The 23,239-nt window shown below is 42.8% G+C and overlaps 2 protein-coding genes across 7 annotated transcripts in view; both read left to right on the plus strand.

The window, feature by feature from the left end:
• The first annotated feature begins 54 nt into the window (after window positions 1–54).
• Window positions 55–13,752, plus strand: rc3h2 (ring finger and CCCH-type domains 2). 5 transcript variants are annotated; one of them, XM_037266518.1, is made up of 21 exons: window positions 55–190; window positions 902–1,129; window positions 4,547–4,842; window positions 4,898–5,015; window positions 5,081–5,314; window positions 5,571–5,746; window positions 6,614–6,814; window positions 6,979–7,111; window positions 7,365–7,486; window positions 7,548–7,660; window positions 7,850–8,113; window positions 8,216–8,418; window positions 8,557–8,849; window positions 8,925–9,071; window positions 9,302–9,454; window positions 9,793–9,960; window positions 10,028–10,271; window positions 10,650–10,734; window positions 10,805–10,973; window positions 11,045–11,184; window positions 11,272–13,752. In XM_037266518.1, exons 3-21 carry the CDS (start codon window positions 4,612–4,614, stop codon window positions 11,411–11,413), a joined length of 3,336 nt encoding a protein of 1,111 aa, XP_037122413.1. In that variant the 5' UTR covers window positions 55–190; window positions 902–1,129; window positions 4,547–4,611; the 3' UTR covers window positions 11,414–13,752. The 5 variants fall into 5 exon arrangements, with proteins under 5 accessions (XP_037122413.1, XP_037122412.1, XP_037122417.1 ...); XM_037266517.1 differs by lacking the exon at window positions 55–190 and having other exon boundaries at window positions 814–1,129; XM_037266522.1 differs by lacking the exon at window positions 55–190 and having other exon boundaries at window positions 815–1,129; window positions 7,365–7,483.
• Window positions 13,753–13,893: 141 nt separating this feature from the next.
• The window catches only part of LOC119131803 (rab GTPase-activating protein 1), a 33,891-nt gene continuing 24,545 nt past the window's right edge, over window positions 13,894–23,239 (plus strand). Inside the window, exons 1-11 of one of the 2 annotated variants that reach the window (XM_037266523.1) lie at window positions 13,894–14,042; window positions 15,876–16,123; window positions 17,753–17,782; window positions 18,557–18,800; window positions 19,502–19,715; window positions 19,791–19,965; window positions 21,483–21,643; window positions 21,950–22,060; window positions 22,699–22,765; window positions 22,835–22,937; window positions 23,024–23,193. In XM_037266523.1, coding sequence (XP_037122418.1) covers window positions 15,971–16,123; window positions 17,753–17,782; window positions 18,557–18,800; window positions 19,502–19,715; window positions 19,791–19,965; window positions 21,483–21,643; window positions 21,950–22,060; window positions 22,699–22,765; window positions 22,835–22,937; window positions 23,024–23,193 — 1,428 coding nt within the window. In that variant the 5' untranslated portion in view covers window positions 13,894–14,042; window positions 15,876–15,970. The remainder of the gene's footprint in view (window positions 14,043–15,875; window positions 16,124–17,752; window positions 17,783–18,556; window positions 18,801–19,501; window positions 19,716–19,790; window positions 19,966–21,482; window positions 21,644–21,949; window positions 22,061–22,698; window positions 22,766–22,834; window positions 22,938–23,023; window positions 23,194–23,239) is intronic. The other variant, XM_037266524.1, reaches the window with a different exon arrangement.

Genomic DNA, 23,239 nt, shown 5'->3' on the forward strand with positions numbered 1-23,239 from the left:
GCGACGCATCTTTGTCCCAAAAACAACAACGTCCACCTTAACAACTCTCGTCTAGGCCAACTGTCAACTGTCAAGCGATCCAATGGTGACCCTGGACCGTCTCGATTTGGAATGAACCACGGGAACTCCTCTTGACTTGCCCCCATTGCGAGTGGGAGTGGATGACAGCCCACGAGAGACCATCATGTTTGTGAGTTGGGCCAAGGGCGCCCTCTGGTGGAGTTGTATCTCATAGCAACATTTTAATATATGCTCAAACTAAGAAAAAGAAACAACATACCGGAAATAAAAACAAAGAGAGCGTACAACTCAAATGACTTTAAAATATCGTTTTGAGAGGGTTACTATAGAAAATTATACTTGACTTACTTCACACTGCTGGTTAACTATGAAAACTAAGAGGGTGTGCACACTTGTGCAACCACATTATCTCAGTTGCTTATTTTCAATTCCCCTCGCAAAAAGACGTGACTCCACTCCTGATGATATGTTTTGTAAATACCTTTTCAATTTGAATTGATTCTTATATCTTACTTTTCTAGATTTTACAGTATATGTTTAATTAAAAAAAAATAAAAAATAATCCTTTCCTGTAATTGCAAAATCCCCTTTTTTGCAAGTTCTTGGCTACTGTGTATACAGTAGAAAACTGCTATGATGAACTTGTCCGCGATCTGTATAGGCGCGTTTCACTGTTGCGCCACACGCACATAGTCATCATAATCGCGTCCAAAAAAAAAAAAAAAATTCCCGTCCTGTTCCTTTAAAAGCAACCAGCCTACGCCTCTAAAAAGCGGCTTGTTCCGGCTTGCATCTTTTTTATGCTCGCTCGCCACATGCCTGTGTGTCTCACGCAGTCGCTGTTTTGCTCTGACGTTCAATGTTCGGCGCTCGGCGATAGGATTGCGCCTTGAGCCCCGCCGCCGGTGCGCCATGCGAGGCCGCCTGCGAGGCGCCGCGGCCGGCTCCATCAACGGAGCAGTCAGATGCCACCATCCGAGCCTCCGTGCCACCTGAACCCAAATGTGCGTCAAGACTCATCTCCAGGCCTCCTTGTCATTATTCTTTCAAATTTTGCCATCTTGATGGAGGGACATGAGCACGTTTGGGCTGTGGAGGTGCGCCTGAGGTGAGTGACTCCTCCAATTTTTTTTCTTCTCCAACTTCACTTGCCCTCAACTTGTTTTGATTGCGCCGTGTTTGTTGAGTGTGAAATAAGTTGGATGCCAGTTTGTCTGCAACTGGTGCTGAAGGGAGAAAGAGGAGGTGGAGGAGGAGGAGGAGGAGGAGGCAGGCAGGTGGTGCGTGGATGTTGTTTGGCTCCATCCGCTCATCAAAACACTAAACAGGATTCTCGGGTTGTGATGGAGCAGGATTTCCCAACTTTCTTATCTAGTAAACACCTTACCTTATTTAAGGTATGCAAGAGTGGCTTTATGCATGACTGCCATCTGTAAAGCTGAAATTTAGAGTAGCCATAACAATTTTTTTCTTTGCAAGCCACCTGCTCAAATTACACATTTTAATCAGAGATGGCTTTATGTGTCCCTAAACAAATTTCAGATTTTTATTTACAAAAAATGATTTTTAAGATTTTGTTTTGTTTTGTTTTTAAAGCTAGAGCAATATGAATTTTACCAAGCGTTGTAATTTATAGCCGTGCCACTTAAGAAAAAAATGATCACATATTTTTGAGCCATTATTATTATTATTATTATCATTTTTATTATTATTATTATTATTATAAACTTGATGAAAATAAGGGAAGATTTGGGGTCATCACAAAAAAATAATCTTGAAAAGTTTCCCAAGTTTCCCAATTCCTACTGCTGAAAATCATCAGTCAGGTGACAAGCGGAGGCTGGTTTCCTCCACACATGATGCCTGACCTTCATACCAGAGCTCAGTTTTTGTCTCGTCACACCAAAGAAATTTCTTGCTCATGTTCTGAGAGTTCTTCAGTGGCCTTCAGGTGTGCTGCCATGCGCCTTATACTAAATAGTGCTTGGCCAGCATTTAGCCCTAATTAGTGTCTTGCTGGATCTATTGTTGTCCTTCTGGAAGCTTCTATTATATATATTTTTTTATGCAAGTTGTCTCATAAAGACCAAGCCATTTTTTAAGATTACACAACACCTGTTTGCTTCCATTGCCGCAGATGCGAGTTCATTTAAAATATAAGCGGCTGTTTTTCTGCGTGGTGTAGCAGCATCTGAGCTGAAACAGTTGTCCTGCCTCCCACCGAGATACTGCCCCCGCACACTCTCACGACAGCCGTCAGGAAAACACACACACACACACACAGCTACACAATCAAAACATGACGCACTATATGTTAATATTTTGTATCCTTTAACGAGAACCAGCACGTTTTCCAGTTAAACTTTAATTTCCAGTCACCGTTTACAGTCAAATAATGGCCTGACTCTTCCTCAGAGTTACTGACTTTTATGATAAATAGTTCTTCTTCTGGTTTTACTGGTCCGCAGTGGATCTATTTTGTTCTGCTTTATCACCTTTTGTTCATTGTTCCTTGCCTGTGTGTATCACACACACACACACACACACATGCAAGGACATGTCACCAAATATGTCTTATGAAGAGGGCTCTGTCAAAGTTGCGTTGTTTGTGCCGCATAGTATGAGGTACTGCGCTTACGTGGGCGTGTTCTGCTCGGATGAGATTTCAACAGACCGCCCGCGTCTTATTTGACTTTTATTTTCCAGCGCTCTAATGGCCATGACCAAAAGAAATCTCAACCAACACTTTCTTGTGGAGTTTCAAGCGTACAAGCGAGTGTTTTTTTACAATATATGGGCAAGTCTGACTTTAGAACTTGGCACCTTCAGTATCATGCACTGATGTATCCTGGAAAGGTTGCAGTGTAATTAACTGCAAGAAGAGGCAGAGAAGGTCCCCAACTAGTCCAGAGCAAAATGAATATACATCTGTGAGTATTGGTTAAATATATTTATATGGCAGTGACAAATACATAGCTTGAAGCAGGCACGCTCGGCCTCTTATTTGGAGAACTGTGTGAGCACCAACAGAGCGGTGGGGAGGGGTAAAACTGAATGGTTTTTTTGGAGGTTTCATTATTGCAGATTTATAGTAGAGAGTAAAAGTCATCAGGGAAAAAAAAAAATGTACCTGAAACTCCCAATCACTGTACACGTGGACAATAGTGATTGTGCTCTGAGGGAAGTGTGTAAGCCGAGACGCAAAAACAGGATGTGACAGTTGTTCGGAGCAGGAACAGGTGGCTGGAGTGTTACGTTCCCCACCAGTTGCTTTGCTCCACCACTCCCCCCCGTCCGCCTCCTTAAATTGTCACCCCGGGGCTCCTTTCGCCACAAGAGCGTGACCTAACTCTTCCTTGGACGTTATTGAAGGGAAGGTGGGGTGCAGTTATGGCGGTTAAATTTGGGTGCCTCACTGAAGGAAACATGAGGCGGCAACGCAGCTCGAGGCTGTCCAGGCGTAGTGACGAGGCGCGGAGCCCTTGGAAGGTGCGTAAACAGAATATATGACAAATATGTCAAATGGAAATTTTGAAGGGCTGGTTGAGATTAATTATCTGTCATATGCAATGTTACAGCAGTGACCTCGTGCTCACAAATTAAAATGAACTATTCTGACTTTTTAGCATTTTATCTGATAAATTAGTAAAGGATATGTGAATTTTTTTTTTAAATTCAGATTAGAGGGAGAATTTTGAAATGTGAGCTAATGTTGTTTTTTTGAGGTTGGCACAAGATGAAATGTTTTCGCCTTAAAGCTTTCCAAGCCAAACAGCCTCAAACATTTAAGGGCCATTGATCTTGTGTGTCGAAATCTTCATCTTTTGTCTTGAAATTTTGCACGATCAAAACAAGATTTAGCATGCATATTTTGGAAAGCACGCGTCTTCTGAACTTTAGAAATTCAGACCTGATATAATTAAAGTATTTGCAGGAAATAATTATAGTCATTGTGTTTGAAATATATATTTTTTAAAAAGTTTGTGTTTGGTAATATGGTAGAAGGAGGCAATTGTGGGAGGGATCACAGCCAACTGGTTTGGGCAAGGATATATCAGAGGGTCCACAAAATAACCCCCCTTTTTTTTTTTTTCTTGTAAACCCCTAAAATTCTTGGATAAATATTGCTAAATATTCTTTATATGTTCCTTACACGGGTGGAATTGTTGAAAAAGGTCCCAGGGAAATTGGAAAATACCCAAAAGTCAATTATGTGACCTGTTTGTTGTCGTGCAAATACTAAGACATTCTCAAAGCATAAAATGAGGCACAGATAAAAACAGAGCAGCAGCTAAAAAAATCTTATGATGGGATTAAGGGTGATAAACTTCCTGCAAAATTCCATGCGCAAATTGTACTGCAAGTTCAACAAAAGTTTGAACAATTGCTTCTTTTTTTTTTTTTACGTAAAGCTTCAAACATCAAAGAACCCATAACAGACCATTCCCAGTTCTGATTGGATTAGATTCTCTTTCAAGCCTTTCATAGTCTCTATAGAGCATCTAGTCTTGTCTTGTCTCTCAAGTCTTTCCCAGCACCAGCCTGTCGCAGTTCATTGAGATGTATTCCCCCTGACCCGTTCGAGTCGGGATGCCGGTGCAGGCGGCCCAGTGGACGGACTTCCTGTCCTGTCCCATCTGCTACAACGAGTTCAACGGCAGCAGCCAGCAGCCCGTCAGTTTGGGTTGCTCGCACACGGTGTGCCGAACGTGCCTCCACAAGCTGCACCGCAAAGCCTGCCCCTTCGACCAGACGCCAATCAGCACGGATATCGACCTGCTGCCCGTCAATTGTGCTCTCCTGCAGCTGGTTGGCGCTCAGGTAAAAAAGGAAATCATTTCTGAATGGAGTGGATTGTAATGTGATAAATGTGTAGGTTCCAGACGTGAAGCCGGTCAGCCTGAGCAGTGACAAAGATGTCGGACACTATGAGGCCTGCAGGGTGTGTGTGGAAGAGCTGGCTCTCTACCTCAAACCAATTAGCGGCACTAAAGGTAAGAATCCTTCACGATTCAGATGTTTCGCGTCTCGTCACCACAAAGTTCTCGTCCTCCTCCAGGCGTGGCGCCGCCGAGTCCGAGCGCACTCAGCCGACCCATGCAGAGGAAACTGGTGACGCTGGTCAATTGCCAGCTGGTGGAGGAGGAAGGCCGAGTGCGGGCCGTGCGTGCGGGCCGTTCGCTGGGCGAGCGGACGGTCACTGAGCTCATTTTGCAGCATCAGAACCCGCAGCAACTGTCTGCTAACCTATGGGCTGCGGTGAGAGCACGGGGATGCCAATTCCTTGGACCTGGTGAGTGCATATCATCATTTACAGAAAAATAATTTGATTATATTAAGGAAAACTATCATACCGGGCCACATATGCAAGATCTGCTGTCGATCGCAGCTCACGCCCGGACACTCACACACAAACACTAATATTTACAATGTACCGGTAACATTTGTTTGAACAATTATAATTATTTCTTAAAACTGTTTCTCAGAATATGTTTTGTGTCTTACAATTGTTCAACTAGTTCTAAGTAACCCCCGCCCCCTTCCTTCAGCCATGCAGGAGGATGCTTTGAAGCTTGTGCTTTTGGCTTTGGAGGACGGTTCGGCACTATCCAGAAAGGTGCTGGTGTTGTTTGTTGTGCAAAAGTTGGAAGGGCGCTTCCCACAGGCTTCCAAAACCAGCATAGGCCATGTGGTGCAACTCCTCTACAGGGCCTCTTGCTTCAAGGTACAGTGCAACATGAACATCCTCCAAGGCGAACCTCAAAGTTAAATATTACACAACAACAGAACAAAGGTTTATTATTTCATCATGATGAGCATCTGTGAGTGAAATATTTTCTGGCTTTTTACCCAAGTTGCTGTGAGGTTTTAGTCGCTGGATTTTCCATTAATCAAAAGGAATTGCAAAAAAGGTAGAGTGGGGGGGTACAAAATGGAAGCATCTGAAATTAATAAGGCAAAGCCACAGGGTACATTCATGCGTGTTTGATAACGCAACCTCCGTAACCTCCAAAAATCATAAAGCGAGCACCCCCTGTAGATGGAAAAATCAAACGCGCGTAACTAACACACGGACTCCCCGTGGACACGCGTGTGTATTTTTGTGCCTGTTACCCGATGATGTTCATAGCTGGCAGGGCACAAATGCCAACTATTTCCCAGTGATGTAACAACATTCTATATTTGGGCAGGACAGATGCAGGGATACAAAAGTAGGTCAAAATAAGGTAGACATGACATGATGATGACTTTTTTTGATGATTGGTGTGATGTAGTCTAATGATGATTACTCATAGGGCAGATTCTGAGAAAGGGAAACTCCCTTTTCTTGATCTGAATTTGAGTTAACAATGTCTGAAGATTCATCACACCGCCTAAGAAAACAGTGAACTTGCAGTACAAATAAATAATACATTTTTAAAAATTATATATAATATATAAATATATATTATGAAATAATGGCACCTCTGGTTAAGATGTGTTCTTTAGCTTGAGGGGAAAAAAAGGTAACCTTAAATTATTGACAAGTGAGCAGTCGACAGCTAGCTAGTTAGCGGATGAGTGCAGTAAAATCATTTAAATCATCATCCAGGTGACCAAGCGGGATGAAGACTCCTCACTGATGCAGCTGAAAGAGGAATTCCGCACCTACGAGGCTCTCAGGAGAGAACACGATTCTCAAATCGTGCACATCGCCATGGAAGCTGGCCTCCGCATCTCGCCCGAGCAGTGGTCTTCTCTGTTGTACGGGGATCTGGTCCACAAGTCGCACATGCAGTCCATCATTGACAAGGTCTCGTACTCTAGTACCAAACAGGCTTACGGCGGCAAAGCACTACATGAAACTCCTTAACTCATTTCAACATAGTTCCATGGCACAACGCAGCCACAAGATGGGGCCAAAGTAAAAACAAAATTAAAAAATAACAGCAAATCATTGTATATGTAACTTTGCAGTTGCAGTCTCCAGAGTCGTTTGCAAAAAGTGTCCAGGAGCTGACCATCGTCCTGCAGAGGACAGGAGACCCGGCCAATCTCACCAACCTCAGAGCTCACCTGGAGTTGCTGGCCAACATAGACCACAATACAGGTTCAGTAAATTCACTGACTTGCTTTGTACAAGATGGATTTGTGTAAAGGGCTCTAATGATGATTCCTCATAGAGCAGATTTTGAGAAAGGGAAAGCTCCCTTTTGCTGATCTGAGTTTGAGTTGAGATATCTGATGATGCCTCATACATCCATGACTCATCGTTGTGCCGAGTGACAAATGATCTGCCATGCTGTGTGATGTTCGTAATATCGCAAGAAGAAAAATAGGATTGTTTTCTTTTGTCTGCCTAGATGATGTAGCACCATCGTGGGAGGAGCTGGAAAATGTCATGTTGGCTATAAAGTTGGTGGTTCACGGCCTGGTAGAATTCATCCAAAATTTCAGCAAGAAGAGCCACGACACCCCACAGGTAGTTGACGATCTTGGAATGATAATCAGTTTACTCAGTGTACACTTTTTGGTGGTATCTGCAGCATCAGGTGAACAGCAAGTATAAGACTAGCATGTGCAGAGATCTTCGTCATCAGGGAGGCTGTCCCAGAGGAACTAACTGCACCTTTGCGCACACGCAGGATGAACTGGAGAAGTGAGTGGGAGTTTTTAAATTTTATTTTATTTTATTTTATTTATTTTTTTAAAATGGTTAAAGTAGTGGTTAATACTGGGCCGCACAAATAGAAAAATAAAAATGATAAAAAAAGATATTGATTGCATTGAGAGACCTGCAGATTAATTCCATGATTTTCAGTAATGTTTATTTTTTTTCTAATCACAGATTTCGTTTGAGGAACAAAAAGAGCGGAAGTGTAAGTCGGGCATTCCCTCCGTCGGGGGCTAAAACCTTCACGCTGGAGGGCACCGTCCACACTGATGGGGCTGGAGAGGAGGACGCCCTGACAGATGGAGATGCTCACTCACAACTCATCTCCAGAGGAGACATGGAAGGCATTAAGACAGCCGTGCCCAGCGAATCCGTTGGGGCGAGTGGCTCAAATGGGCTGAGTGGCACCAGTATGACTTTACTGGGCTCAGCTGAACAGTAAGCATATTTTCCACTAAAATAAAATACATTTAATGTAATAAAATAAAAATAAATAATAATGCAATTTTAATCAATGTTTTGTTTTTATTGCTTCTCCAGGAAGTCCATGTCTCCGCCTATAACTCCCGTCAGCCACTCTTCAGCGTCATCCCCTTTGGGACGGGTGGCCGATGGTAGCGGGGGGCCAGCGCCCAAACATGGTGGTCCCCTCATGCTGCGAGTGCCTCACCCTTCTCAGGCCTCGGAGCTGTTCTACCAAGAGCAGCAATCTCCGTACGAGACAGCCCGCTACCAGCCGAACGGTGAGTCGGTATTTCTTCAAATGATCATCTATTTATTAGAGGCAGGCTCTTTATTTATTTTAAAATGGCAATAGTGAGCAATCAATCATACAATATATATCAAGGTTGGCTTGTTCACAGAATTTCTTTGCTCATCAGGTTCCTACTACCCATCTCCTCTCCACCCTCCACACAAACCCTGCATGGCTCGCTTCCTCAGATCATCCAACGTCCCAGAATCCTCTCTGCCGCCGCCGTCCTCCTTTCACGGCGAGCCTCAAATACCCCATCAAGCGCCGTCTTCTCCTTCCGCCGGCTATCCGCCGAGGGAGCGCATGAGACCCGCCGTGTTCCACCACCACCACCCTGGCCAGCCTCAGTATGGACCTCTCACTTCTGCCCATGGAGTTTATGCACCTCTCTATGACAGCAGACGAGTGTGGAGGCCTCAGGTTGAGCCTTCATATTAAATACACAAGTGAACTTCTCCAAACGTCTCTCCCGTTAATAACACATTTCCATTGCAGTTGTACCATCGAGAGGACGCCAGGAGTAATTCGTTGCCTCCAGAGGTGCTGCATTCTTCTGTCTACCAGCCTCCACTCAGGGAGAGATTCAACTCCCTAGACAGCAACTTCTGCTCTGGATCTGAGCACCGTGCAGCGTTGCACAGGGTATGAGATGCATATCATTTTTCAACTGAAAAAAATATATATATATCCTTGTCTTTCTTCGCCCACATATGTCACCTCTCCCTTCACCGCCAGTCGTGGCGCCCCGAACCTCCTCTGTAGTGCATCCTCCTACTTGTACCTTCCTAAATATGTCTCTGCCTCTCCCACTCAGTTTTCTCATCGTCTTATTGCTCCAGCTGAAATATATTATTGCAATATTCAATTTTCAGGAGTACGGTCGTGTTCCTCTGGTCTATGACGACCCGTTCCGACGTAAGCAAGAGCAGTGGGCGCACCATCACCACCACCATTACCATCATCATCACAGCACCAGCAGGCCCTCGCAGCCCTCAGCCATCTTCAACATTGATTTGGGACCTGAGGTATGCGGCGAATCAGAGCCACAGCATGAATTGCAATTACAAGTCATTAACTCAAGTAGAGGCACTGGTTGAGTTTAAGATCTTTACGCTTAATTGAATTCCCCGCTCTAAGAGCTTCCGTCAGGCCCGGCGTCTAATACGATGCGAGTGGGAGATAGTTGCTAAGCAACGGTGGACGATGAAATCATGGCTCCAGTGCGTGGGTGCTCGTGAGAGAGGAAAATGCATCACTTGAGACTTTTAACAAGCAGTCCAATTGTGCTGACTAAAGTTTTGCTAAATTTTGTTGACAGTATTGAAAATGGATTGCTGATAATCACAACAATAATTTGTTGCAGCACGTGGAGAGCAGTGGAGGTCGGTGCATGGGTTGCCGCTTCAGAGGCGAAGAGAGCTTGGCGCACTACTCGCCGTGGTCCTGCGGCTCCACCGTCGGACCCTGTCTCAGCCCCTTTGAGCCCGAGGCGATCACGCCAGCTGCATCCCACTCAGCCTTGGAGCAGTCGGTGAGTTTAGGGGGGCAAAAGAAATGACGAAATTTGAATCTGAAATTATTTAATGTTTCTCACTTAGGAGTCGGACGGCTGCGGCGGTGGAGTTGTTAGCGGCGGTGGCGTCGCAAAGCGCTGGCTGCACTCGTTAGATTACTACAGGCGGGTGAATGAAGAGGACCCCATTATTCCCTTCAGTGAGGGTCCCATCATATCCAAGTGGGGGGCCATATCCAGGGCGGCACGCTCGGGCTACCACACCACCGATCCCGTCCAAGCCACCGCTTGCCAGGGTGGCGCCAGCACCATGCCCGTCAACTTTAAAGGTAAGCGTGGATTGGTAGTGAAGCTTTAAATGAGTTTATAAATAATTTTATAAAATAAAATATTTGTTAAACACATTTTTTATTATTTATTTTTTTGCTGTGATTTTTTTAAGGACATTGACCCCTGCCCCCTTAAAAAAACTTTTTGGAATGTATCTGCGTATCTTGGGTGTTGTTTTTTCTAGTAACACCAAATTAGTTGAGATTGGCTCCCTCTGCTGGTTCTATCTGGTAGTGCACTCCTTGCTTCCAAATAATAGTTATCAAGAGCAAATTTTCATCAGTGTTGCCTTTTTATCTCAAAAATCATAACAATGCATTTTTCATTCACACCTGCACCTAAATGTCGTCCTTGACTTTTTATATCATATTTTCCAGATTATAACTGCCACTTGGATCGCAGTGAATACAGGTGGAGCTCAAGAGGATCGGATTCTTCCAGCCACTCCAGTTTCCTCGAGAGGTACCACCGACAGTTTACACATCTGATGATTTGATGATTTCTCACTCGTGCCTTTTCTGTGTGCTTTCAGTGAGCAGCTTTGTCGACATTCGTCCAGCGAGAAAATTGCATGCGAACCGCAAAGCCACCAGACAGCCTTCAGCCAGGATCGAGAGCATAAGGAGAGTGAGCGAGATATTGAGCTTGAGCTCTGCGCTCTGGACATGGAGGACACGGAACCGCAGGACATCAAGTCTCAGGTAGAGCCTAAAAAAAAAAAATTCACATTTGGACATTTCATCGAACCTCTCTTGTTCTTTCTGCCATTCAGGATTCTTTGGAGCTGGCATATTCTGAGGATGCTTCTCACCTCCTCCCACCGAATTGCTCCTCTTCGCTTGAGGAACAACATGCTGAGGATCCTCCACCGGACAGGATGGACACTTACCTGCTTAAAAAGATGGCCTTCAGGTGACTTGATGGAATTTTCAGCGGGGTCACGCCCAGTGTGCAGAAGTCTTCTGAATTGAATTTTCTTCATCTTATATTTGCTCCCAGGAAGTCGCTGTCTCCCGTAGGCCTGGTGTCCGGAGGATTGGCCGTCGGCAAACTGGTGCTGCGGACGGGAACGCCCCGACCCGGCGGTGGCGACTCCTGTCCCGAAACGCCCGGGGCGGAGATGCTGCTCAGTGGAAGCTAAGGGACATTTCAAATCACAAGTATAATATGATGCAGTTTACACATAATGAATTCTGTTGTCGTTTAAGGCAAGCAGGACTAATTTCAAAATGTTCTTTTTTTTGTGCTATTTCAAATAATTGTGCATACTTTTTGTATTGCTCGTGCCTTGGAAAAATATTGTATCCCCGAAATTTTCACGTGTCTTTTTCTATACACTGAGGCATTTTCATGTACACTAGATTACGTAATATATTTGTCCCACAATGGGGAAATTTGCATAATTTCAACAGCAATTGTTGACACAGGAAAGGACAAAAAGAAAATACAAAATGGGAGGAAAAAATGTACAAACTTTGCAATAAAAGTAAAATGTAAAACTAATTAAACTACTCAGCCTTTTGCAGATTCCTGAGCGACACATGGAGAGCCAATTTTGCACTGAGGAGCCATCATGGAAAATGCTGACAATGGTGGAAAATTCACAATCTGTAAAACTGTAAACGGCATAAACAAAGCAGGATGACTGTATTCAAGAGAAAGTTTGAAACAGTCCACGCAACTGAGAATAGTCATACATAAGGTCACGTAGAGGTCAAGAGAAAAATTCTGCACACGCACAAACAAGCAAAAATACACTGACTCAACAACATTGATCAATTTATTATTGTTAGACAGGCACTTTTTGAAAAATCCATTATGTCATGCATTTTTCTGCTTCTCAATTGGAATGCAGCAAAAGTCACAGAAAAGTTACATTGTGGTCATCTGCAAAAATGTGATGCAACGCCTTATGTGGTTAGCTTTGGAATTTTATCCCCAGAAGCAGCAAGCTCCAAAACAAGAGTTACTGATAACTTTTGTTTGTCATATGATGGTGCTGTGATCTCAGAGCCACCAATGAATTGCCGACAGGGGCAGTCATGAGATCCCGCTGACGTTTTATGTAGTTAATCGTTGCTGCAGGGGACACTCGTCGAAAACTAAATTCAACATTTTTCTTTCTCTTGGTTTTGTTTGCAAATTTCGCTAACTTCTGTGAAGTTGTTTGTCCGAGTATTTGGTTTCAACGTCTTAAATATGTGCCGATCATGCGTACATGTGCATATATCATATTTTGTTATGAAATATGAGAAGAACTCGGGAAATGAATATTTTGTACGTTTTTGCTTTGTCAGCCACTCTTTCGTACATCTGTTTACAACACTTCATCTAAAAGTGCCCGATCACAAATTCTTAATCTTGCATTGAGATGGCACAAGGAAATAATTTAATTTCAAATATTCTCTGCAAATATTATGTTTTCTCATATAGTGGACTAGGGCAGTGATGATTTTCTCACATTTAGCTCGCCTGAACAAACATGGCAATTCTGTGAGGCTTGTTGTCTATCTGAGCATATGAGATATATATTCCCATAACCCAGGCTAAATATTTTTTTGGGCCATTTTTTTTTTGTGTATCAGTACTGACCTTACATGACTACCAATTGTAAATACAGATTCATTTCCTTTAAATTGCAGTGTGTGCACTTTGCTTCAACAGCCAACATTCTCTTTTTGTCATGCATGCAGCGTACAGTATTGTGCCTCTTGTGATGGCAGAGTATCAATGTAGTTGTGATACAACACGCATGCACACGCACCACCGACTGGAAGAGTTCTGCACATGCCCACTGTGTGGCCACATCAGGTGCAGATGTTTTGAGCTGCATGCTACTCAATTTTTAGGATTATTATTACTATTGCTTGTTGTGATTCTATTCTTTGTTTTGATTGTACTCTCTTAACTCAATATTATATGGAGGAAGCAAGTTTGTTTAATGTGAAACATAAACAGATGAAATGGTTTTCTATGACTCATGTCTGTATTAGACGCTTTATTCGCAAATCTGTTTGATTTTTGAAGAGATGGTACACATCCGTCATTGTATAGTCCACCGCCATCGTTGGATGGATTTATAGGCTTATCTATGTGACCCGATCAGATTTGGTTGAATGTTAGTCGGTGGGACAGTTGTGTAATGTTTCAGAAGGAAGAAAATGAAAATCCTTTCGAGACAGCAAAATGTAACATGTCCCCCCTCAATGAAATAATACAGTTATGTATTCCATTTATTTCCTTGGAAATGTCACTTTGCAAAAGGTTTCCCCTTTTAGCATATGCTAATGCTTGGCTACGCTAAAGTTTGTGTTGATGAAAACTTTTAACTGGGTCATTTTTATGGACTTTTGTGTGTGCGTGAGTTATTTATTTGGTCTCTTCTTGCATATCACAGTGATGTAAAGCAACAAAATGCTTCTGTGTTACACTGTGAGATGAGACTGGCTGCATGCAACAATAAAGAAACAGAAAATTTCATCTTTGTTGTTTTATCCTTGTTCAGAATCTAAAATCACAATGTTTTGATCTAAATTTCGTAGGTCACGAAAACCTCATGTTGTGTGCGTGAGGCGCATGCGCGTTGTTGAGCTCGCATCACCATGCAGAAGGGCACACGTAACACGCGCATGCGCAGTGCCTGTGACAGCGGGTTGCTCGGAGCTTGTGTTTACAGCTCGTTCGGATGCTGTGTTGGCTTGTGACGAAAATGGCGTATTCAATGTTTCGCCAAACGTCATTTGACAACATATAACCGCGGTGATTTAAAGGTAAGAGAACTTTAACGTTATGAATGTTGACTGCTTTTCCCTTTGCGGAAACAAAACAGTGTGTCTGTGGAGTGTAGCAAGCTAGCTTGACAGGAGTGGTGGCCTGCATACAGGCTTTTCCTCCTCCCTAAATGCATGCGCGACAATATCCAACACTCAAAATAAACTATGTCGGAGTAGCTTTTTTTCTTTCTTTCCTGCAGTCAACTAAGGTTGGCCGCTGTTGAAACGGACAAGCGCTTATGGAGCTGTGACGCTAACTAACCCCAGTTGCAGTTCATGTTGACGCTAACTACAAGTTCAGAGTTGGAGCAATTCATCAAAATGAATCATAACAAAGCGTGAATGTGAACTGGGTGTGAGTTTAGAATATATTTCTGTCAGTGTTTGTGTGCATCACTACGGGTAGCAGCTTTGCCTGTGTCCGGATTAAATGGGGGGGCCTGAAAGCCAATTAATGTGTAGGCTAGCAGTAGAAAGTGTGCTAACAAGGCGTGACGTCTATCAAATCCAATGCTGGAATCCACATGGCCTTACTGTTTTGTTTTGTCATCACTGATGGATGACAATGGGCTGGGTGTGCTAGGAGGAGATAATGTTGATTTGCGGTGTCCCAATGTGTTATTTAGTAAACAAGAGCAATATATTATGTAAATTTAACTCCATGGCTTCCCCTGGGCGTGCAAGATTGCCATTAAAAAGGATATAATTTGGTGGTTTTCATTTTTGTTTTTGTTTTGGTCTAATGTTGAACTATTGCCTGCACGATCGCTCAGCGGACTGCCTCGCAATTCTAAGATTCAGGATTCAGATCAGATTAAACGTAGCAATAGAATGTTTTTTTCAGGGCCGATATTGATTTTTGTTATCCGAGTACTATTTGAGGCAATATTTGTTTGCAGTAAAATAGAATAATACATCAGCAACACATTTTTAAAAATGTGCCTTGAGGAATGTCTATCAACATCTTTTCGGATTTGAAGTTTTTTTTTCCTCTTTATCTTAGCCAATAGAAATTAAATAAATAGTTTCCTGGAGTTGCCACAGTAGATACTTTTTCAAAATTTCTATAACTCAAATATAGTGTTTCACTTAGCTTTGTAAGTTAAAACAAAAAAAAGTGCAAGGCTCAGCGAGCACTTCTTAGCAAGAGAACTGTGTTATTACTGTTTAGCTTTTTGTTTACTTAGAAACTTTTAAACTTGTCGCCGACGCCATGCAAACTAGATGGAAATACGCTTGTATTTGGGCGTGTACTTCCTTCATTTGTGCAATAAACGGTTCCTTTCTGCTGCCTGCATGCTGCTCCAACTTTCTCGCATATTTATTTTCATTTTTTTTAAAGGTGGCTGTTACCTCATGAGTCCCATTTTCCGCAAGCAGGAGGTTTTCCCCACATGTGACATCCTTCTTTGTCTTGTGTCCAGACAATCAAGATAACAGAGACTCAACCATTGTGAGCTTGGTGTTAGTGCTTCGCTATCATGAAAGGACTGCCCAAGCTTGGCAAGAGTGGCAGAGGCTTGATGCTAATGCTAATGCTAGTGTGACAAGGCCTTCTTTGTAGCTGGAATAAGAGCTGCCAGCTAATGTCTTAGTGGTGTTCTTCGTGTCTTTACAATTCAGCTGATCCTCACAGTGGCCTGTTTGGGAAAAAAAACAAAAAAGAAAAACAGTTGAGAAAAAAAAAAGTTGTTAACCTGCAAGAAAAAAGGTTTCATTCCAGATCCAGACACTGCTCATTGATTTCATCACCTCATGAATATCTTCGGCGGCTGCTGCTGCTTCTTCTTTTTTAAAGATCCCACTTTTTTTTTCTTCTTCATTTTCCAGGTGATTTTGCACATCATCTCCCACCGCTTCTTCCTCCTGCTCCTCTTCCCGTCTTCCATTCATGAGCAGAGTGGCTGAGCGTAAGAGCGTCTGCCATGGATGACAAGGGCTTGGTGGGGAAGATTAGCGTTTCGTCCGACTCGGTGTCCACTCTTAACAGTGAGGACTTTGTCCTCGTGTCCCGGCTGGGGGACGAGACGCCCTCGTCTACTAATAATGGTAGCGATGACGAAAAGACAGGATTGAAGGTAAGGATGGTGATTCTCAGGTATGGATGCGCCAGGGAAAGAGGGACTTTTATTTTTGTTTCATTTAAAGGGGACATATTATGAAAAAAAAAACTTTTTAATTATTTTTATATAAGATGTACAATTGGACTCATTTCAACATGACAAGAAATGTGCGTAAAGTTTATTGAAATTTATTATCTATGAGAAAGAAAGTGTGTTGCATTGTGTAATAACTTATTGTTAATAGTTGTTTTGGGATAATAATATGTTAATATGTGAGTATTATTTTATTATTTATTTTGAGGTAACGGGTAAAAAAACATCAAGTAAGACCTCCTTGGCAGTAGATGGCGCTATACTGCATCGATTTGACAACGACTACTCATTTGCGTCTAATATGTCTCCTTTAAGTTATACATCGAGCATCCTCATGCTCACTGTTTTTTTTTTTTTTAAGCTTGATAATTATCTCAAATCACAAGTTGCAAATGTTTTCTTTTCTTACTATTTTTTCCACATTGGCCTTTTACACACTAACCATCAAGCTAACCATTTGGTGTTTTTCCTTTTCTTTCCTTTATTCACTGTCTTGATTAAGAAACCACTTACATTTTTTTATATTTTGGGCCTCATTCATTAACATGTTGGTACTTTTTTCTTATTGTTATAATTTAGTTATGTAGCAGTGTTGGGGTATGTTTAGCTTTGAGTCAATTCCGTTTTGAATGCTTTCCATTTGGTGAACTTGCATCATGAAGGGATGAAGGTGAACTGAAGTGATACCATTTTGGCATGTTTGGCATTTGAGTAGCTGCTCTCTTGTTTCCATTTAAGGCCTCGGGACGAAAGACGGAGGAGAGCGAATGTGTGGAGAGGATGTAGTCAAGATGACCGTTTTCATCCTGTGCATGAGTTAGCTAGCGTGCTCAGCTCTGAGTGGACTTCAGTCACTTGAGTGTTTGAGTGCAGCCGCAGTTGCTTTGAACTCATTCCCCCTTTTTTTTTTGTGACAAGGGTGTGTCATGTCACAAAGAGAGTGAGTGAGGCACTTTGTGAGGGAGAAACTGCACAAGGCAGGCCGGCAGGCAGGCACCATCTTGCCTGTGTCTCGGAGGGGTTCAGGTTACCCCCTCATCTCCTGTTCTCACTCACTGAGGGCATTTTGAAGCATTTTGACCGACTGTTAGTGAATTTACCAAATCACATTTCCATTCGGTCACCATTTCCTGCCTGTGACCGTTTCTCAACCTCTGCTAAAGTGTTTATGGTAAATTACCAGAAGAGGGCGCCACCGGAGCATGACAGAGAAAACAACGAGAGCATATACTAAAGCTGCTTTAGTAATAATCACGAATCTTTTTGACACCATCCGAGAGGTAATAATAATCTATCAATGTATTTATTTATTTATTTACGTGGTGCAGTGTTGTGGAATTGAACTGTATCGACTTGACTGCCCAAATTTCGGTTAGCTTGTTCAGCGGGGTTAAGATGGTGGCTTGACGTCCTTTGACGACAGCTAGGCAGCACTCACCTCATTCACTTGCTCATCCCGACATCCCAATTAGGTTTCGCCGGCACAATCTCTTGACTGCCCATCACGTCAGAGAGGAGTCAGTGTGTCTAAACTTGTTGTCTGTCATACAGGTGATTTCAGAGGAAGGGGTCAGCTTTAAGGTCAGTCTCTTTGCGCACTCTTTGCTTTCCCTCCTCCTCTTCTTCGTTCTCTTTGTGTCACTTTGATGCTTGTCTCGCGCTCTTGCTGTCGCTCGCTCGCTCTTTCTGTCTCTCTCTCTTTCTCGCTGTAATGTGATCCCATGGTGAGTGTTTGTCTTGTTTATTTGCTGGCTGCTGAGTGAGCCCCCCCACAGTTGCTCACTGCATCGCTTTAGCTATCATGGTGACGACGGCATTAAACTTGTGTAGTGTGCATATGTAGTGACGCATGGCCATTAGCGTAAAGAATTACGACTATCCACAAAGGTCTCCCATTGTGGTGTAGCTCAGCAAGATTATTGCTCAGCATGGAAATGTCTTCAGGGATTTTTTTTTTTTGGTAAGACCCCCATCCCAATTTCTTTAAAATCCAAATACCACAACAGGAAATGGAGGAAATAAATAACTTTCCTATTAGGAATCATTTTGTCAGTGCAACAGCGCCCTCTTCAGTTGGATTTTATTTTAGTTCTTTTCTAACTTAACACACTTACCTAACTGACTTACTGACTATTAATAGCAATCACTTGACATACATGATGTTTTCCAAGAATTTGGTGAGAAGCGGAACCACGGCTGGGTTCCATAACGAGGACATATCGAATGCGCTTATGTTGAGTACCTTATCAGTATCATGGTCAATCACATGTTGGAAAAATTGCTTCACAAGTGTCATCAGTGTGTTTGTATGTTTAACAACATCTGTGCATTCAACAATGTGTGTGTGTTTGTCAGATTGTGGGAAATGGCAGCGAGCAGCAACTCCAGAGGGAGCTAGAGGATGTCCTCATGGAGCCGTCGTCGGCTGAGGCCAGGCTGGGGCCCCTGGCGGGCGCTGGCGACCAGGGCCTCCTGCCCAACACAGCATCACCCGTAGCACCAGGCACCGACCCCCTTAGTGCTCCTGCACCCAAGGTGGAGATGGTACTTCCTGTTCAGACAGCGCAGGAGAGCGAGCTGAATGAGAGGTCCTATCGAGGTGCGTGGTCATGTCAAGTTTTTAGCTGGAAGGAACTCAATTGACTAATTTAACGGATGACATATTTATGCATCTTATTAATGCAGTAGAACACTTCAAGTTCATCCTACGAAATTGGCACAAAAAAAAACAATTGGAAGAATACAGAATTAAATGTGATGAAAGAAAAGTAAATTATGTAGGTTTACAGTTTTTATGACCTTGTGGTATTAATGTACATTTCTGCAAGGTGATCATGAATCAATCAATCAATCAATCAATCAATCAATCAATCAATGTTCTTCAAATGTTTTTTGCAGATAGTTGTGTTTACCACTTTGAAATGAGTGGAACCCATAAACTACTCCTACTATCCGGGGCTAAATGTCATGATTATTGAGATTTGAAACGGCAATGCGGTCTGAAAATGTAATCCTGTTTATCTCCAAACCAAAATCATTTTAATCCCCGTTAGAAATGAATGCCTTAATCAACCCTAGAAACGAATCTTAGGTCACACCAATTAAGAAATCGTGACACAGTTTTGATTGTTTTCGATTATAGACTGATAACCTCATTCATTTCCAAGGCGAATTCACTGTATCCATATCAACATCACCTTGTTTTTTTTTTCCCCACGCACATGAAAGTTACTTTATGTCCCTGGGGATATGAATAAAAAGTAGGAATGGAAAAAAAACGTATGCTTTCCCCTTTCACAGGAGATGAGTCATCATCGGACGGCAGTCCCGGTAGTCCCATCCCAGATGAAGACAGCGTAGTCTTCAGCCAGCTGACGTATCTCGGCTGCGCTTCGGTCAACGCCCCCCGCAGTGAAGTGGAGGCCCTCCGTATGATGGGCATCCTCAGGGACCAATGCCAGCTCCCCTTGGACGTCACCTTGTCTGTGCCGGGCGTGTCCGAAGGCACTGTCAGGTAAGCGCATCAAATTAATTCCAGCCGATTAGTCTACATACACACGTTGAGTTTTCCTCACATTTATTTCCACAGGCTTTTGGACCCCAACAACAGCACGGAGATCGCCAACTACCCCATCTATAAAATTCTCTTCTGCGTGCGCGGGCATGACGGCACGCCGGAGAGCGACTGCTTTGCGTTCACCGAGAGCCACTACAACGCCGAGATCTTCAGGATCCACGTGTTCCGTTGCCAAATCCAAGAGGCAGTAAGTTGGTTGAATTTCATATTTTCACAACCCAGGATATTCAAAAGTACTTCATTTCTGTAGTGCTTACACAATATAATACAAGAGGCTAGCCATGTGATTAGACGATGATAAAAAATAGGAAACTCTTGCATAAAGGTTTTATTTTTAAGAGTTACCCCGCCTACCGCTCGAAGACAGCCGAGATAGGCTCCAGCACAGCGGCAACGTTCGTGTTAACATGAAAATGAATGAATGAATGTCAAAAAGTCCTTTATAGTCACAGCCAATGTTTGATGCTGTTATTTTCCTCATGTTGTGTCGTGACTTATTTTTGCACCCTTTTAAGTCCACAAATTGCGCTTCAGTCTTCAGACCAGCTGAGCGGCTGTTGGGACACATGAGGAGACTTGTGATCCTGACATCTTTTTTTTTTTTTTAAGAAAAACACGCATACAGGATTTGATGCTTGCCACTTTGCAGTATTCCTCCATCAAAATTTATTTTCTTTTAAATCACAGTTGGGCGTGACAAAAATGGTAACATTAGTTTATATTACTCCTTTAATAGATGTCTCCCACGTCTGCTGCTGCACATCTCTTGTCTTGGATCGCCGATTCCCCCAATTCAACCCCCCCTCAACCCCGTGGCCTGTCCCACAGGGTCCACGTCAGTGTTGGGAGCTTCCCCACCACAAAAACGTTATGTCATGCACTCTGGGCTGTGTTGCAGCACACACACGCACATATAAAATAGCAAGAAAAGCCCCCCAGAAGAAGAGGTGTTAGGAAGAGGACGTGTCATTGCTTATATTTTTCAACACAAGTTTGGGGGAAAAAAAAAAAGGAGATACGAGGTTAAGGCTTCAAAGCCCCCGAGTCCAAATTGAAACTGTATTTTTGTCACGGTGAAACTCACATGAATCTTAAAATGTCAACTTGGCATTTTAGCCTGTTTGGGGTAAAATGAGGATTCTGAGCTTTGCTGTTTGAATTTCAGCTCAAGGCTTTCTGAGTGGACTTTTTATTTTCTCTCATTTGCTTGTGTGCGTGTTGTCATTTGTTAGGTTCATTGAATCCTCCAAATGACTTTTCCCCAAGAATGGCAATCATGGGCTTCAAAAAAAAAAAAAAAATGCACATCATTGTTGTAAGCTGGCAAAACAAATGGGTTTATATAATTTTAATCAACACTGTGCCTTTGTTTGAATGAATTTAAAGAATTGTTTTTTTTTTAGCCATCTTGTAAGTCTCTGATCTAAAGAACAAATGTTTTGTTGATAGTCAAGAAGCACCTTTAAACGTCGCCTTTAGGAAATAGGAATATGTAATATTAACAAAAGTCGCCTTTGTTAGTCATGAACATTGAAGGTCTGCAGTCTAAAATAGGAGTCTGATGATCCACAATCTTACTGCGGTGAGCTTTTATTTTTTTATTTTATTTTTTATTTTTGTACACTCAAATGACTTTTTTTGGGGACAAAATAAACTTTAATAATTTATCTTTAATTTTTTCCACATTGTTTGTGCTCTCTGCAGGTGAGCAGGATCCTGTACAGCTTTGCCACAGCATTTCGACGGTCAGCCAAGAAAGCGGCGCTGGCGTCCCAGCATCCCGCGCCACTCACGCCTGACAGCGACTTGTTTACCTTCACCGTCAGCCTGGAAATCAAGGAAGACGACGGCAAAGGCACTTTCAGGTTGAAGACTTGTATTGACTCAGGTTATATAAGATAAGCCAGTCCCACAAAATAAGCTTAAAATTGAATTGATCCGCGTCATCACTAATGACATCCTTCTTTCCGTGCTTTCTTGTTTTGGTGTTATGCATTAAGACCAGAAATAACATCCTTGAAGCTCTGATTAAGAGGAATCTCTTGTGATTGCGGCTTCAAATCATCTTTTGACCCCTTTTATTTCCTCCCCATTCACCTCCACGATAGATATCAGAACTAGATTTTCTGCGACAATTTTCCCCTCATCTCTGATTTATTTCCCTTTTATAGTGCTGTAGCAAAGGACAAGGACAAGCAGAGCTTCAAACTGCGTGCCGGAATGGACAAAAAAATTGTCATTTATGTCCAGCAGACATCCAATAAGGAACTGGCTATTGAGCGGTAAGAGGAAGCACACACATACACGCTAAAAATACAGAGCAAACCTTGCAGTAGCGATCTTGACTCATGGAATGGAAGACGTGCAGATTTGATTGAAATGACAGAAATGGGTTCATCCGTTTCCATGAGCTCTGGCTGTCTAATACTTGTCGTGGTTTCAAGCGAAAGCATCCTGCCGCTGTCACTGACGAACACTCGCAAGTGAACATCATGGCGGTCATGTGTTCCAGTTGATGCGCTACAGCGCACTTTTAAGAGGGTAATTGATGGGCCCTCAGATTCCACGGTGTCATCAATCTCGGCCTCGTGGCATGTTATTGTGAAATGTACGCAAGGAGGATGAAAATGTCAAATATCCTCAATGTTCTGCTAACTATCTTAGTATATTACAGTAAGAAGGCCCGTTCAAGAAGTTAATTCTCATAACTGACTCACTTGGCTGGTGCAGTGTTACGCAATGTCATTTTATTTTATTTTGTTAAAGCTTTGGATCTTTTTTTTTTCAGGTGTTTTACTTTTTGGGGTGGGCTTGTTTAAAAAAGAAAAAAAACTCCGCATATGATTTTAATATATTGACAAAAAGTCAACTCCACCACTAATATAACTATATATATTTTTTATGTGTGCTTCTTTTCAAGGTGTTTTGGTCTTCTGCTTAGCCCCGGCAAAAACGTCAAGAACAGTGACATGCACCTTCTCGACCTGGTAAGATGTATATGTGTAGCTAGTTATGTGTGAGCATGAGCTAATTTCCTCCAACCTGCGCCTCTTTAGGAGTCGATGGGAAAAAGCTCCGACGGGAAGTCTTACATCATCACAGGAAGTTGGAACCCCAGCACTCCCCAGTTCCAGGCTGTGAATGAGGAAACGCCCAAAGGTGACAAACATCAGCTACTGTTAAAAAAAAAAGCATATTCATTTGTTGGATATGAATAATGTTGTTTTTTTTCTTGTTTTTTTTAGATAAATTCATGTACATGACGACAGCGGTGGACTTGGTCATTACCGAAGTAGAGGAGCCGGTGCGTTTCCTTCTGGAGACGAGGGTCCGGGTCTGCTCCCCCAACGATCGGCTCTTCTGGCCTTTCAGCAAGCGCAACCACACCGAAACCTTCTACCTGAAACTGCGGCAGGTATTTTACGCTTATGCCGTGCAGTTTTATCCAAATAAATCAAGGT

The sequence above is a fragment of the Syngnathus acus genome, chromosome 12 (assembly GCF_901709675.1).
Source record: "Syngnathus acus chromosome 12, fSynAcu1.2, whole genome shotgun sequence".
In the NCBI taxonomy this organism is placed as follows: domain Eukaryota; kingdom Metazoa; phylum Chordata; class Actinopteri; order Syngnathiformes; family Syngnathidae; genus Syngnathus; species Syngnathus acus.

Coding starts and splice junctions, on each gene's coding strand:
- rc3h2 (XM_037266518.1), top strand. CDS start 4,612: ATGCCGGTGCAGGCGGCCCAGTGGACGGACTTCCTGTCCTGTCCCATC. Junction 5,315..5,570: donor ATGCCAATTCCTTGGACCTG/GTGAGTGCATAT, acceptor CCCTTCCTTCAG/CCATGCAGGAGGATGCTTTG. Junction 6,815..6,978: donor TGCAGTCCATCATTGACAAG/GTCTCGTACTCT, acceptor GTAACTTTGCAG/TTGCAGTCTCCAGAGTCGTT.